Source organism: Sturnira hondurensis, unplaced genomic scaffold (assembly GCF_014824575.4).
Source record: "Sturnira hondurensis isolate 20B ecotype Veracruz unplaced genomic scaffold, ASM1482457v3 Scaffold0013515, whole genome shotgun sequence".
In the NCBI taxonomy this organism is placed as follows: Eukaryota; Metazoa; Chordata; class Mammalia; order Chiroptera; family Phyllostomidae; genus Sturnira; species Sturnira hondurensis.
Window position 1 is genome coordinate 7,897,779 of NW_028086146.1, and position 16,669 is coordinate 7,914,447.

Sequence of the window (16,669 nt, forward strand, 5' to 3'; positions counted from 1 at the left end):
CCTCCATAGCTCTCATCCCACTCTCTAGTATGAGTCTTTCTCTATTCTGCTTGTTATTTCAGCTTGTTCCTTAGACTCCACAACATGAGTGAAATCATATGGTATTTGTCTTTCTCTGACTGGCTTATTTCACATAGTATAAGGTTCTCCAGTTCCATCCGTGCTGTCACAAAGGCTAAAATTTGCTTCTTTTTTACAGTTGAGTAGTATTCTATGGTGTAAATGTCTCATAATCAATGAACCACAAGTGCTGGCAGGGATGTGGAGAAAGAGGAACCCTTCCACACTGCTGGTGGGCGTGCAGACTGGTGCAGCCCCTGTGGGAAGCGGTATGGAGAGCCCTCCGTCAGTTAAAAATAGATCTGCCTTTTGACCCAGTGATCCCACTTCTGGGAATACATCCGAAGAAACTCAAAACACGAATTCGAAAGAATGTAAGCACCCCTATGTTTATTGCAGCATTATTTACAATCACCAAGAAATGGAAGCAGTTCAAGTGCCCGTCAGTAGATGAGTGGATAAAACCCGCTGCTTCTTGACATGTTTTGAACATCAAATGTGGACCTGCTGACAGAGGCGGCAAAGTGACCTTTAGCTGGTTCTGCCTGAGGACCAGGTTCTTTTGTTAACTTCAGAGAACAGTGTATGCTGGTGATAGGACTATTTTAAGGGACGTCTTATATTAATGTCTCTAAAGAAAGTAGATGGGCTATATTTTGCGTGCTCCTCTCTGCCTTTTCCCTTTTTCCATCCCAGCTTCAGAGATTTCCCTGTACCCTGGATTAACAGAGTGAGATCATACCCAGCCTTGTTTTCCGTGGGCAGTGAATTTGTTTATTAGATCCTCATAGAAACCTAGTGTAGTAGTGCAGTGGGTGGGATCTTACCCATCTTTAGAGATGAGGAAACAGGAGGTTGAAGAGAAAGTAAGGCGCTTTTGCAAGGTCACACAGACCCTGGGACTGACACAGGCTCTTGAGTTCCATTCTGGAACATTCTGCTGCCCAGGAGCCAGACTCTGGGAAGAGGGGTCCTGGGGGCAGGCAGTTGAATCTAAAGGACTAGGTTAATCATTCAGTCCCCATGTGGTTGTCAGGCTTCTCTGTGCACTTGGCCACTGAGTACACACTGGCGAACAGGCCGCTCTCTAGGTCTCCTGCCATCAAGGAGCTACTTTATAGCCTAGTGAGAAAGGCAGGTGTTAAATAAACCCATTGATGAAAAAAATGTGAAACATGACATGAACAAGATGCAAGTGAGGAAAACAGAGGAGCCTGATTCATTCTGCAGACTCAGGGAAGGATTCTGAGGAAAGGGCGTGAAAGTAGCCAAATGAAGGGTAGGGAAGAGTAGTCCAGCTGAGGCAAGAGCCTATGAAAAACCCTTAAGTGGTGGGGAGCTCAGTCGGCCCCAGGGGGAGAGGGGGTGATGGGAGGGAAGGTGGCCCAGCTGGGGCAGGGAGGCAGGCCAGCGCCCTTTCTGCAGGGTTTCGTTTTATTCTAGTACCAGAAGGTTATGCATGCATGTGAAATGCCCTGATTTATGGTTTTTTTAAAAAGATTTTTATTTATTTATCTTTAGAGGGGAAGAGAAGGAGAGAGGGAGAGAAATATCGATGTATGGTTGCCTCTGGTGAGCCCCCTGCCAGGAACCGGCAACTGGCCTGCAACCCAGACATGTGCCCTGACTGGGAATCGAACCTCGATCCTGTGGTTCGCAGGCCTGCGCTCATGCCACTGAGCTACACCAGCCAGGGCCCTGATTTATGTTTTTAAAGATCTCTTTAGTGACCCTGTGAGGAGGGAATACAGAGGGATTATGGAAGACAGAGTTAGGGAATGAATGAGCTTACCCTTGTTAAATGCCTTCCATTTGCTCAGTGATAGGCTTCACGGCGATCATTTCATTCAAGAACAATGGAGGCTTTTTACTGAGTACAAATTGTGTTCTAGGTGCTCTGCCAGGTGTGTCACAGGTGTTTTCAAGGCTCACGACAGCTGTAACAGATGAGGCTCTCTTTCTCCTCACAGTTACCCTTTAGAGTGCAGAGTCATTTAAAACCTCCATTTCATAGATGAGGAAACTAAGGCTGGTAGGAGAAGGCTAGGATTTGAGCGCAGTCTGTCCCACCGAAGCTAATCAGTGCTTGTTTCCCTCCGTGCTGGTGGCCTCTCTGCTGGTGACAGGGAGACAGGAGTCATCTGGACACAAGGATGCACCAGCGAGTTTCCTGGATGTTGTTTCCATTCACAATTAGTAACCACCATCAAATGCCAGACCAAAAAAGCTTCCAGTAGCAATTAGTTCTGACACCCTAATGGCAACATGGAGAGATTGTCACGAAAACTTTGTTCTCCTGTGGGCGGTAAGCTTAATCAGAGAGTTCTCGGAGGAGTCTTTTGCCCTTGAGTTTTTATTTTTAAAATGTGCTATTGTTTAGCCCACACAATTGCTTCCTTTGTGGTGTTTTTCTGAAAAGTTTAATAGATTATTACTGTTGTGGCCAGGAGCCAGCACCTCAGCTCATCAGAGCCTCTTCCCAAAGTGAAAAATAAAGAGCTAGCAGGTGCCCCTAACTTCCAAGGACAATTCTGGATTGTACCCCTGTCTCCGGGGCACAACACTCACAGAGCACCCTGTTTGATGCACTGGGGACCAGAGAAAAAGAAGCCTCAGGCCTTAGAGCAACGTGGTCAGTGTGGCGATGGAAATGCGCACCAGGTGATGGTTTACCTTTACTCTCTCCCCCGCCCCTGTGCTGGCCCGGTAAAGAGTGTCCTGAGTTTCGTAATTGAGCCAAGCTCGACTTTGTTCATTCAGCATTGGTGAGCATCCACTCAATGCTGGACACTCAGGGAAGGGCTAGAGGTCATGCTGTCCAATATGGTAGCCATTACCCACATGTGGTTATTTAAATTGAGATTAGTTAAAATTAAAATTCCGTTCCTCACTCACAGTAGACACATTTCTGTTGCTTACTAGCCACATGTGGCTCATGTCTACTGCAGTGGACAGCACAACTGGAAGACATTTCCATCATCAAAGGGATTCTGTTGGGCAGCACTAATCTAGAACTCAGTAACGTGTGGACAGAGCGAGCGTGATGCAGTGGGTAAGAATGTGGCCTTTGGGGTCAGACTTGGGTTCAGGATCCTGGCTTCGTCATTCAGTTGCAGGACCGTTACTTAGCCTTTCTTAGCTACAGCTTTCTTCTCTATCAAATGGGAGGAATAATGCCTGCCTTTTAGGGCTACAGTGAGAATTAAAGATGATGCACTCAACATTAAGTCATCGCTCCATACATGGTGTCTGGTGTCACCCTTGTGGTCCTCATCGTTTGTTATTGGCAGGTGGGACATTTAGACCTTTCAGACAGGCATTTTATATTCAAATTAAGTTCTGTAGTGTTCCTTTCATAGAGGCTTTCGAAGATGAGGCTGTTTCTCTGCATATGTGCCTTCCCTCTCTGGTGGTCACCGCCCCATCCTCAACATCAGCTTATAACTCGTCCACAAGCCTGGATTCAGGGTCAGCTCTGCCCCCAGTCAGTGATGACTGGAGCAGTAGAAGGACAACCCTAGAGAGGCAGAGAAATACAATTGCTGGTTTGAATACATTTCCGAAATGTCCAGGACAACTATAGGACTGCAGTAAATTTGAGGAATGAAAAACAAAGCTCTTTCTGAAAATAATGACAGGTTAGTTGCTGCACTTGGGCAGGGAGGAGCTGACTGACTCTTTGGGGTGTATATTTGTTTAAGATTTTACCACCGAGAATCATTAGTATGAAGCTTTTTATTGGCAGCTGGGTCCTGGAATAGAAGCAGAGACACCAGCCCTTGGCCAAAACATTAAGACAAATTGAGACATATTGACGTGTGCTGGAAACAGTTACCCATGTAGATCTAATTTGTTTCACTGCTGAAAGAAAATCCTGAGAGGGCGTGAAGCACATACTCAAGAGCAGTTCTGCGGCCACCCTGTGAGCCTGTCACTCATCAGCATCTTTGGGGTTGGAATCTGGTAAATTGGACGTCTACCAAAGGCCAGTGTGTCTGAAAGTACATCTTCTATTAGGGTCAGGCATGCAGGTGCCTGCATGCAGGTTACTCAGTTCTGTTAATCTGGTGATTTTCTTGTTTGTTTTTTTTAACCTAGCATATTGTTATACATAATTACTATTAATCATATGATATACTTAACAAACTTACATGTTTGCATTATTGTTTGCTTTGCTTCCTATTCATTCATTTATTTATTTTTATTGTATTTTTTCCATTACCATCTATTGCCTTACCATCTTCCACCTCTGCCTTCCCCCTGAGCACACCAAACTGTATTTTTCCCAAAGAAAGAGAATAGCGTCTATCATTATGGTTATTCCAGGATGTGACGATTGCAATATGCCCATCATATATATAGATAGATAAATATGGATAGATATAGATGGAGTAATTGTACAACCTCGTCTTGGAGGTTGGTGAATGGGCCCTTAACAGCATCCTGGGTGGCTGTTAAAGAAGTCAGAGCCCCTCCTCTCAAAATTTTAACTTCCAAAGAAGCAATCAGTGGCCAGAGGAATGTTGTGTTTAGATTGAGAAATGATAGCTTCCTTATAGGGTTTTCCTGTATTAAGTATGTTCAATTATATGTAAAGAGCATAACCCTCCAGTCACTTAAAAAGAATAGACAGGAGTGACTGTAAAGCTGTTTGTGCCTGCTGATGCAACCTCTCCACGTTTCCTGCCATGCTGTACTTCAGGTTTTGCAAACCGTGTGGGACAAGCCACACATCATACAGGCTCAGGAAACTAGTTTTCTTTGCCCCTGATGGGTGTGACTCAGTTGGTTGGGCCTCATTCCGAAAGCAAAGAGTCCCTTGGTCACAACGAATGCCTGTTGGTTCCGTCCCTTCTCAGGGCACTTGCGAGAGACAACCAATTGATGTTTCTCTCTCACACTGATGTTACTCTCCCTCTTTTTTCCCCTCCCTTCCTCTCTCTCTAAAGGTAAATGAAATCTCGTAAAAATCATTTTCTTTGGTGATCAGTTGATTCAGAATGTGATTCTCTTTTTGGAAATCAGGCAGGATAGTCTGAAACCTCCAAATGATAGCTCACTGAGAGATGATTCAGCTGCTTCTCAGCTTGCTCCGTGCAGTTTACTTACAGAGCTGCGTCATCAACTCCATTTATATAAGCCTCTTTGATGGAGGCAAGGCCTTCTAACAAGGAGGGCTGAACGCTTCCCACCTCTGCAGCTGTCCTTGGCGTTCTACACAACCCTTGCTGCCCAGGCAGCGTTCAGTAATTTTATTGGCAGTCAAAAACCATTTGAAACTACATCTAACAATATGGCCTTATACCTCTTAAATCACCTATGCTCTCCACAATTTTTTTAAAGATTTTATTATTTATCTTTAGAGGGGAAGGGAAGGAGAGAAATATCAATGTATGGTTGCTTCTCGTGAGTCCCCCGCCGGGAACTGGCCTGCAACCCAGGCATGTGCCCTGACTGGGAATCGAACCGCGATCGTGTGGTTCGCAGGCCCGCGTACAATTTTTATTTATATGCTGCCTCTTTAAAATGGAAGTTTTAAGGTATGTAACAATCAAAGCCATGCACAATAAAATTAACATGGAAGTGATTTGAGAATCATCAAAAGAAGAAGGAAATATGCCAGCCAGGATGGTTAAATGACATTACTCTGGCTTACTGACTTTGGCCACCTAAAGATCCAGCGTAAGTGGGTGACAAATACATTATGTGCAGCCACATGAGAGAAGCCTTTAAAATTATCCTCAGGGTGAGTTTATAACAATAAGGGAAAAAGATCATAATATAGTGGTAGTAAGAAAGAGGATTAAAATCTATAAAATTATCTCAACTGTGTTTACAAAAATGAAAAAAATATTAGAAGATAGTTCACCAGAATATTAACTATGGTGGATGAACTGAAGTGATTTTTTTTGTATTTTTCTTTGTGTTTTAGATAATCTTCATGAACATATATTACTTTTACGAGCACATGTAAAATTTAGCTTTTGACTCTGAGCTTCCTGACAAAAGACAGAAGGGGTTATATGATTTTCATTATGTGATGAAAGAAGTATCTCAGTTCTTGAAAATAAGCTCTTCCTTGATACGGAATTCCAAAAGGATGCGGAGCGGCATATGTGCAAATCTGGGTGAAGCTCTCAGAGCAGACGCACAAGGGGCACTCCCTCTGACCGTGTCTCATGACCACCACCCACGAGGGGCCAGAGGGGTGAGGGACGTCACCGGGGGCTGCGGCAGTGAGGGTTTGCCAGTCAGGGAACGTGCCCCTCGTGAGGCTCGCATCTCTTAATTTTGGGTTTGGAATTTCGAAGTGCTTTTTTCACCCTGTGCATCTCACCCAAATGTGTGCAACAGGAGTAGCAGATCCAGCAACAGTTCTCAACTCTCTCACACCATCAGGATCGAATTGTTACTAGTCCTGGGTATCAGTCTTTTAGAAAGTAAAGTGATTTGACTTCTCCCCTCTTTCAGGTGTTGCTGCACTGGATTCCAACATATCTGGAAAAATTGGTCTACGTGCCGTCATATATTATTTCTGTACCACTGTCATCGCTGTCATTCTAGGTAAAATTTATTGCCGAATCTTTATTCCTCTATATAATTGCAAGTTTTCATTTAAAAGGGTTGGGCTTTTAATAATGCTCGTGGTTTTTGTTTTTGTTTTTTTAATCAGAAAGTGGTATTGTTACATTACCATGAACCTTTTTGGCTTGAAGTCTATACACCACCTTAAAATAGAATGCTGACTGAATTTCAGCCAGGGTGCTCTTTCTTAAAGCCTCTAGTAGCCCTGGCTGCTGTAGCTCAGTGGATTGAGCATGGGCCTGCGAACCAGAGGATCATGGTTCGATTCCCAGTCAGGGCACATGACTGGACTGCAGGCTAGTTCCTGGCAGGGGATGCATGAGAGGCAACCATACATTGGTATTTCTCTCCCTCTATCCTTCCCTTCCCCTCTAAAGATAAATAAATTAAAATTTTTTAAAGCCTCTAGTGATAAACAGAAAGAGGGTGGCTGTCCTATGGCTTTTCAAGATCATTAGGGAGAAGGAAGTGAAGCCGAGAGCTTTTAAAATCTTTAAACTGATTAGTCTGTAATAGTGGAGTTGAGTATTATTAAAAAAGATTTCCAGAAAGATAGCATTTGAGTACATTTCAAACTTCACATTGTACTGGGAGCTAACAGCTGAGCCTTGCCAAGTATAAATTACACTTGAAATAGGAAGCACGTTCTCAGGGAATAGAGCTGCTCTTGTACCTTTGGCGTCCTTTTGTGAGGAAAGTATGGTCCGTCCTTTGTGACATTGTGTGATATTTTAAGAGGGGCGACCAAAATGGGAAGAGGGGAAGGGAATGTACTCAGGTGCAGCCAGCCTTGACCCTTGCAACTCTGCGTTAATGAGCCGATGAGCAGTGGTGAGGGTTTAGAGTTATGACACCAGGAGCCCAGGAGGGCCTGAACCCCAACTCAACCAAGGCTGCATCTCCTCATGCGGTGCCTGAGGGAGGTCAACACAAAGGGGAAAAAGCTGGATGTACATCTTTTCCACAATCCTGAGCGGGAAGAGTGGGCCATGGCCACTCGTGGCTTTTCCATTTCCCAGTGACTCCTCCCACTTGCAAAACTGACCCATTTGGCATCGTTGAAGCCCTGCCCTCTTGGAATAGAGGAGGAGTGATACAGGGCATGGGTTTTTTTTTCCCTTCACTTCTCTCCCATCAAACAACCCCCAGTGCCTTGGTCTCTCCTACAGCTTCCCACCTCTGCTCTGACACTCAGGTGACAGGAACCCATGACCTCTGAAGGCCAAAAGGGTGGTGTCAGAGGCTCTCTGCTTAGGCAGTTCTTCCTCCCCATGAGAAGAATGATCTCCCTGTAACTCCTGTCTGTTTCTGCCTCATTCCACCCCTGGAGAGTCACGTGGGACAACACTATTCTCAGCCCTAACGCTTTTTTGGGTTACATGACAACTTTCCAGACTTGTGGTATGTAAGGAAGATAAGGCTTGTTCTGTGTGACCCTCTTGGAAATAACCAACATCCGTGGGTAAAAGGGTCAGGAAAACACTGAACAAGTGACCTGAGTTGGAAAAGGGATCACCCTCACCCCAATTCTTGCCTAGGTTGACCTCATAAGCCAAAGTAAAAGAAAAAAAGAACAATTCTCATCAGCAATGTTTCCAGAATCAGTTCTGGAATATACAGAATTTAAAAAAAAAAAACACAGGAGCCTCGACCAGTTGAGCGTTGTCCCGCAAAGTGAAGGGTTGCTGGTTCAATTCCCTGCCAGGGCACTTGCCTGGGTTGCAGGCCCCGTCCCTGAATGCGACACGTGCAAGAGGCAACCAATCGATGTTTCCCCCACACACTGATGTTTCTCTCCCTCTCTTTCTTCCTCCCTTCCTGTCTCTCTAAAAATAAGTAAATAAAACCTTAAAAAAGTTTTTTTTTTTTTAAACACTTGAAACGTTCCCTCTGCTTCATTTAAATGGAAAGCAGTTAAGGCTGCTGCTGAGGTTGCAGTGGAGATTCGGCATTTTGGCTGCCCCCAGGGTCCTCATGCCCATCCCGCCTGGTCCCACCATACACTGGTTCAAAGAAGGATGTACAGGCGGTGGCAGGTGCCCTGGAAAGGTCGTAATGCTCTGTGGGTGCTATCCTTGACCACAGGTATTGTGCTGGTGGTGACCATCAAGCCTGGTGTCAGCCAGAATGTAGAAGAAATTGACAGGACAGGGAGCCGCCCCGACGTCAGTACGGTGGATGCCATGTTAGACCTGATCAGGTGAGTGTGGTGCCAGCAGGGTGGCTTCATTGGCGTTCAGCACGTGTGATCGCACGGGGCCGTGCTTGGTTTAGTGCTCTGCTGTTGGCATCTTGAAATGTTTAATCATTTTTAAATTACTGTGCACTTTGATTTTGCCCTGGACCCTGCAAATTACATAGCCAGTTCTGCTTGCCAGGCCATGGTTCCAGCAGGGCATGGAAGGGATAAGCTCCTCTGTTAGGACTGAAGATGGGCAGAGATGCAGAAAGTGCACATGTTGCATTAAGACGTTGGGCTGGGTTGGGTGGTCAGTTGGAAGTGCATTTGAAGAAAAACATTTTTTAACTGTACAGGAAAAAGCATCTTAATCTGAAGCAATCAGGGCTGGAAGTTGATCAGTTAAGAAATAGCAATTTGCCCTGGCTGGTGTAGCTCAGTGGATTGAGCGTGGGCCTGGGAACCAAACAACCACAGTTCAATTCCCAGTCAGGGCACATGCCTGGGTTGCAGGCCAGTTCCCAGTGGGGGACTCATGAGAGGCAACCATGCATTGATACTTCTTTCCTTCCCCTCTAAAGATAAATAAATAAAATTAATTTAAAAAATAATAAAATTTAATGCATTTATTTGCCAAATTTCTTATGTGGGGTCAAGATCTTTTTCTTGAGTGTGTGAATTGATTGTAATTTTCTATCATTTCTGTTACATATGCTGCTGAATGCAACAGAAATGCATCATCTAATGGGTGTCCAGGCCACATGGGGCCCAACACAGAATCATAAGTTTACTTAAAGTATTATGAGATTTTTTTGTGATTACATGTCACCATGTATTTAATGTGTGGCCCAAGACAACTCTTCTTCCAGTGTGGCCCAGAGGCGCCAAAAGTTTGTACACCCCTGAATCCAGATTCAGTTTCCACAAAGTAGAGCAAAGTAAGCCTTAGAAATTGCAGGCAAAGCTGAGTGCCAAACCCTTACAGTTTTTCTTCCTTTCAATTGGCTTCCCATGCCTAATTTAACTATAGAAATTTTAGTCACTCGTCTTGATTGAGTTTCTAGGCATTTGGCTTAGTTTTCATAGAAACCATACCTTTCTTTTTGCACTGATATTTCATTGATTTACATAACTTCTTATTTAGTAATTACAATGATAATTTGCAATTGGCATAAAGAATTTGGGAAGAATTGCAATGGACTCTTGGTGAGCATACATTCTCGTGAATGAGAACAGAATTGTGTAGAATATTAACAAAGTCTCCTAACGGTGATTGTCCGCCTGCCAGTGTGGTGTTTCATCCAGGACAGCGTGCACATCAGTTACTCAGTGAGTTGGTTAAGGCATGGCTGATTCGGAGAGCTTTCTGGGTACTTGTTTGAAGCTTAGCAGGGAAAAATACATCTTAATATAAGGAAGTATTATGCAAAAAAGCCAGCCGAGAAACCAGAGTACTGATTCTATGTTCTGCTCATCCCCACCAGGGTGTGCGGTGTGACAAACAAAACAGAGCTCTTGCCTTAACATAACCCTGCTCTTCCTGTCTCCAACAGGAATATGTTCCCCGAGAACCTCGTCCAGGCCTGTTTTCAGCAGGTAATAACACTGACTTTTGTCCATATCACTCCCCTCTTCCTGCTGCCAATTAAATTTTTTTCCTGCTGTGACCCAATAAACAGAGTTAGGCCACCAAAAATGGCAGAGAGTACACCCGTGAACAGAGGAATTTCAGGGGACTCCTGTGTTCAGGACCCCTGCTCTTGGGTCACAGTGCAGTTAAGTGCCTGTCATGGCTCAGATTGCTCCCTTTCCTTTGTGCTTTTCCCCCAAAAAGGGCTCCAACAGAGCAAGTCAGAAAACCGGCAAACAACAGGTGTTTAAAACATGGCATTTTGGAGGACCACATTATATTTGTGGAGAACCTTAGGCTGTCAGCGGTGAAAAAAGTAGCCCGCCTCCTCCTCTTTCAGGGACATTAGTGTCTGACCCACGTGGGTGGCCGGTGTCCCTGGTATCTGGTATTTTCCTCAGTCATTCTATCTCCATTGCTGGCATTCTACAAAACAGCATAACAAAACCATGATGGTTTTTATCTCTAGGAAAGTTTAAAAATCTCTTTGCTCCATTTTCTTCAGGTCTTTTTCTCTCATTTGTCTATGCACTTAGCTGAGTCTATCACAGACTGCTAAATTCATTTATATCAATATATGCACAGAGACCCTTGTGTACACCAACAGAAACGGCAATGAAACTGCTCACTGCCGACCTCCAGGCAGCACAGAACCACCTCTGTCTCAGGGGTGGCTCTGCGGTTCGGCCATAGTGGTCACTTGTAAGGTTCTCCGTGTTGGCAGAGCCTCGGAGGAGTGCCGTAGGTGCCTGGAATAATGGTGCAGGAGCTCTCCTTAACCCTCTCTGTGGAAGCGCCACAGAACCAGACAGGGGATTCAACAGAAACCTCGCAGAACAGCCCTAAAAGGATTGCTGAGGTCAGAACAACCTTATAGTTGTTGGTGTTTATTAAAGTCGTAGCAACTGCATTTATCAAAGTCATGAGATTTCTGTCGGCATCAAAATAATAAATGAATAAATACATAAATAGAAACAAAAATGACAGGACTCCTGTGGAGTCTATCTGCTAACGTACCTATAAATAAAACCTGTACTTTCTTTCACATTATTGCTCCACTAATTTTTCCCTTATTAGGAAAGTGAGAGAACATTTTGACAGCATTGAATGGTGGCTGTGGGAGGCAGGGGTTTTCTCAATTCTTTTGGCTCCAAAGCCTCACAGGAGGTTCTGTCAACACCTGGCGTCAACAGAGGCATGAGAGGTTGAACCTTCCCATGGTGCTTCTTTGCCCAAAGTAACCATATTCCTGGGGTTTAACCTCAGATGCTTAAAGAACTGTTTTTTGTTTGTTTCTTTGTCTTCCCCCCCCCTCCAACATGCAGTATAAAACCACGCGTAAGGAAGTGGAGTCTCCCAGTGAGCCAGGGGTGAATACGACGCAAGCATCTGTCACAGCCGTCATGACTACTGCTGTGTCCAAGGTACCCTTCCTTCCTCATCTCCTGTACCCCGCCCCAGGAGGCAGGGGCTGAGCTGTGAGTGAGCGGGGCGTGCACATACAGCCAGTCTTCATTATTCATGCCTTCTGCATTTGTGAATTCACCTCCTTGCTAAACTGTGTGCAACCTCAAAATCTCAACACCTGAGGCGCTTTCATGTGTCATCTGTAGATATGCTAAGAGTGGTGAAAAGTTTAAGTCTCCCAATGCACATATGTTCCCAGCTGAGGTTAAACAAGGCTATCCTCTGCCTTGTTGTTTCAGCTCTCATACTAAAAACAAGTATCTTTTTGTGGTGTGTTTATGCCACATTTTCCACAGTTTTATACTTCTCTCAGTAATTTCACTGTGTAAAATGCCCTGTACTGCTAAAGTGCTGTCTGTGGCACCTACATGCAAGAAGGCTGCAATTTGCCTTATGGAGCACGTAGGATATTAGATAGACTTCATTCAGGCATGAGTGTGTTGGTTGTGAGTTAAAAAAGGTGACTCTGAACAGCAGCAGGCATAAAGTAAGATTGTATATTGCTTATTTGATGGAAATGTTGTGCACATTGGTTCCCAGGAACTTAATTATGCATTTTCCCTAGAAAAGAATAACTCAATATTCACTACTTCAGTGTTGGTGACCACTGTGTAGAACATAACTACCAAGAGCAGTAAGAAGCAGCTGAACCACATGGAGAGGAGAATGAGCCTTGCCACCTCTGCCCCTCTGCGCCCCCTCAGAGTTGAGTTGGGCATCTCTGGGAACCACTGTAGATTTGCAAGACGATGTAAACACAGAATGCAGGCCCACAATTTCTTATTTGAAACTCTCTGCCCAGATGCCTTTCAGAGACCAGAGTTGTCCACTTTGGATGGGCCAGGTGGTGTGTGTACACGTCACACGCCATCCTTAGTATTGGCAACAGCACTCTAGAATCAGGTACATCTGTGCATTGCAACAAGTGCATGAATATTCTGCCAAGTAAGAGAAATAGACCCTAAGAAGTCTTATCTCAGTTCAGGGTATGTTTTGCCACCAAGAATTTGCCATAAACTCATCGTTAAAATCAATGGGCTTTGAGGGCTTTGGGGATCTCACTAGTGGAGGCTAGAATGTATGGGCCTGATATAGTACATTTTTAGTCCTATAGTAGATTTGTCCTGAATGTTCTCTGCCGTCACACAGGAAGGAAAGACTTAAGGAAAAGAGAAATACTCAGTAGACTCAGGAATTAAAATTAAATAGGCCACAGTTGGCTCCCTGCTTCCTCCTGCAGAATGAATTTATGCCCCTAACTTGCCCTGGCCAATGTGTCTCAGTTGGTTGGGCATCATCTTGCAAAGCCAAAAGGTCGCAGGTTCGATACACGGTCATAGTGCATGCCCAGGTTGTGCATTTGGTCCTGTGTCAATGCACATAAGAAAGGCACAAATAGATGTTTCTCTCCCTCCTTTCCCCTCTCTCTAGAATCAATAAGCATGTCCTTGGGTGAGGATTAATAAAAAGAGAATGCCTTAACTCCCCTGATAGGTTCAGTGGCTCTCCACAACTTGGCATGTCCCCAGTTTCCAAGCTTACTTCCCAGCGGGCCCCCTCTGTTCTATCCAGATCCACCTCTTCAATTACTCCTTATTCCTGCCTTGTGATGTGGTTCCACAAGGATTTTCTGAGCACCTCCATGAGCCAGTCCCTGCTGAACAAAGGACTGGAATAGTGAAAGGACAGATGTGGCAGTTGCCCTCATGTGAAGAGTGGTGAATATTCGATAGGGAAGAACAGAGTACTCTGGGGCATTCCGCTGGTTGGCTTAAATTCGTTTGGGTGTCATAAAGGGTGGGTAGGACTTATCCAGGCAAGGTACAGCGGTCCAGTGCATGATGGCATTTGCCTTTGTTCACCACTTTTTAGGAGTATGTTTGCATCCTTTGGCTGCCTACTCCTGAGGCCTAGCTTCCCCTAACCTCACAACCCTCATTCATCTCCCCAGTTTCCATATGACACCCGTAACTCTTAGCTTCGCTATGCAGTTAATTACACACCATCTTGCTATCATTGGCTTATCTTTCTTATGGTTAGTTTTGTGTCTCCAGCTGCACTGTAAAACCTGATGCTGTAAGACTTTATGCAGTTGGCACACACTAGCTGCTCAATAAATATTTGTTCAATTAAATCAATCATTAAGAAATGACTGTACCCCAGGTGCTCATCCGGTTACATTATGTCCTTTAGAAATCTCTCAGTAAAGCTCATGCTATTCTCACCCAGGATAAAGCAAAGACATGGTGCATAGTAGTATGACTCTGGTTAACTTTTATATCTCCAAAATTCTGTTGGTTACCCAAATTAGTGGCAGTAAGGAATGTTCCCATGCTTCATTATCAGCATAAAATAGTAAAATGTCCTTAAAAAGTCCACACTAGTAAATACTGCGTTTCCAACATTATTAATTCCTGTCTTTGTTATGCAGCTTCCAAATGTAGCTAGTAGTTAAAATAACCCTGAAAATGCCTTGATTCTAAAGTTCTTATTAAAAATGTAAAAACATCCCAGAGTAAGAAATCTTCAAAAGAAATATTCAAATAGGCATTTGTTGAGAGAAAGAGAAAAAAGAACACTTTACATAAATCTCAATGGCTAAGGGTGAGGGTAGTAAAAATTTGATATGTGTGTAGTTGTAGGTGGGGTTGTTTTCTTAGTTAAATTCCCCAAAGTGTTGTTGACTCTGACTCGTAAATCACTATTTATTATGTTTGGCTATTGTATCTTCTTGTTGTAATGCCTGTGCAGTCTAACAAGATTATAATCATGCATCAATATATTTTCTTGGTTTCAATCCACAGAACAAAACAAAGGAATACCAAATCGTAGGCATGTATTCAGATGGCATAAATGTCCTGGGCTTAATTATCTTTTGCCTCGTCTTTGGACTTGTCATTGGAAAAATGGGAGAAAAGGGGCAGATTCTGGTGGATTTCTTCAGTGCTCTGAGCGACGCAACCATGAAAATCGTTCAGATCATCATGTGGTGAGCAAATGCCCCTTACTGCCATCTTGCTTCCCCCCAAAACTGTCCCCTCAATATGAGAACCAAGAGTTTTTTGTTTCTGAACTGACTCACCCTCTCTAGGTGAACCCTGACCATCAAGGCACTGGAGTATTAAGTCATTGCACATACTACTTTTGTCACTACAGAGGTCTAGATACCAGCCATTGTCTTCTCTACCAAAGCCCTCCATCATCTTATGCCCATCCAACATTTGTGTAAGAAGTGACTAGGAAGGAATGATGGGAAGGGATTCCTTGCACGTCAGAACACAAGTGCTTTCCTTCTTAGGCCCCGTGCAGAAATGTTATTCAAAGTACTTACAACAGGTGCGGCAAGAGCACTGACCCATCCAGACAGAAGCTGCTGGAGTGTCTGCCCTGTGTCTAGAGATGCTGAAGAGTCCAGCTTTCCTCCGAGTCCTCTGTCCCCCTTCACTCACATCGAGCTGGTTTAACGTTATTTTCTCCAGAGTGTAGACGTGACAGTGACATAAATAAAGGGCTCAGTTATTTCAGTCACTTAATCCCACTGAACCTCAGCTCCATCATCTATTAAAAATGATAGTAATAAAATTTACCACTAGGGTTGGGAGAAGTATATATACTAAGTGAATTGATGCCTGTAAAATACTTAAGCCAACACAAAGCATGTAATGAGAGCCCCGTGAACAGCCATTAAGACCACCCCTGCTACTGACCCTATTGCTCTGTTGCTGAGACGTTTACCTGGGAAACAAGATGACTATGGCTAGAAGGAGCATAGTGACTGCCTTTGGAGGAACACGCTAAAATGACCTCTCAGATGTGACCGTTGGTCAAATGTTTGTGTACTGGGAACAAGGAATGGATTGCACAACAGTTTGACCACGGCCTCTTTTTTCTTTTTTATTGATGAGGTGACATTGGTTCATGAAGTTATATAGGTTTCAGGTGCACAATAACCACACCTTCTTGCCAAGTTTGTCCCATTATGGTAGCTTAGGTGGGTAGAATATAGGGTGTGCACAGGTGTTGAAACCTGGAGCCACTGTGGTCACCAGGGCCTGAAGCGGAGGTGAAACTGTAAGCCTAGCGTCATCGTGTGTGCTGCGCTGCTGCCGGCCGAGAGTGTGTGCAGAGCCGAGGTGCAGGCCCTGGCTTGCTTCCTCCCCAACAATCCCACCGCGAGGGAACACCTGCTGATGCTGTGCTTACTTTCTAGTTACATGCCATTCGGTATTGTATTCCTGATCGCTGGGAAGATCATAGAAGTGGAAGACTGGGAGATATTCCGCAAGCTGGGCATGTACATGGCCACCGTCCTCACTGGGTATGTCAGACACAAGAGGAGAAATAGAAACCTCACTTGAACTCATGAGGGGCTTGGTTTCAGTTGGTTAAAATGAGCTTCTCTCCCACGTGCAGGGGAAGACGGGGTTCAGCGATAAGAGAGCGGCATGGTGGGGGGCAGGACTGCCCTTTAACAGCTGTGCCGGAGGTGGATCTCACTGTGCTCATTGCCGGATCTTGGCAGAACAGCCTGGACCAGCCTCTGTCACTGCTTTTATTACTTGTGTTCAAATAATTTTTTAAAACAAGAGCAAAACCCATTGGTATTCAGTCTTGGCTCTCTCCAGGCCTTCACTTCCTCAAGCATATAAACTAACTAACCAAGCAAGTAATAATAACTCCCATGCACCCTGACCCTGAAAGAAATTAGGCGGGGCCTAAATAAAAATCAAGCAAGTAAGAGCAAGATG

The 16,669-nt window shown here is 44.5% G+C and overlaps 1 protein-coding gene across 1 annotated transcript in view; it reads left to right on the forward strand.

Annotated features, from left to right (window-relative positions):
• SLC1A1 (solute carrier family 1 member 1) overlaps nt 1-16,669 on the forward strand; it is a 74,311-nt gene that overhangs the window by 45,936 nt on the left and 11,706 nt on the right. Inside the window, exons 3-8 of the mRNA XM_037061761.1 lie at nt 6,532-6,624; nt 8,731-8,845; nt 10,378-10,420; nt 11,780-11,878; nt 14,726-14,910; nt 16,132-16,239. Coding sequence (XP_036917656.1) covers nt 6,532-6,624; nt 8,731-8,845; nt 10,378-10,420; nt 11,780-11,878; nt 14,726-14,910; nt 16,132-16,239 — 643 coding nt within the window. The remainder of the gene's footprint in view (nt 1-6,531; nt 6,625-8,730; nt 8,846-10,377; nt 10,421-11,779; nt 11,879-14,725; nt 14,911-16,131; nt 16,240-16,669) is intronic.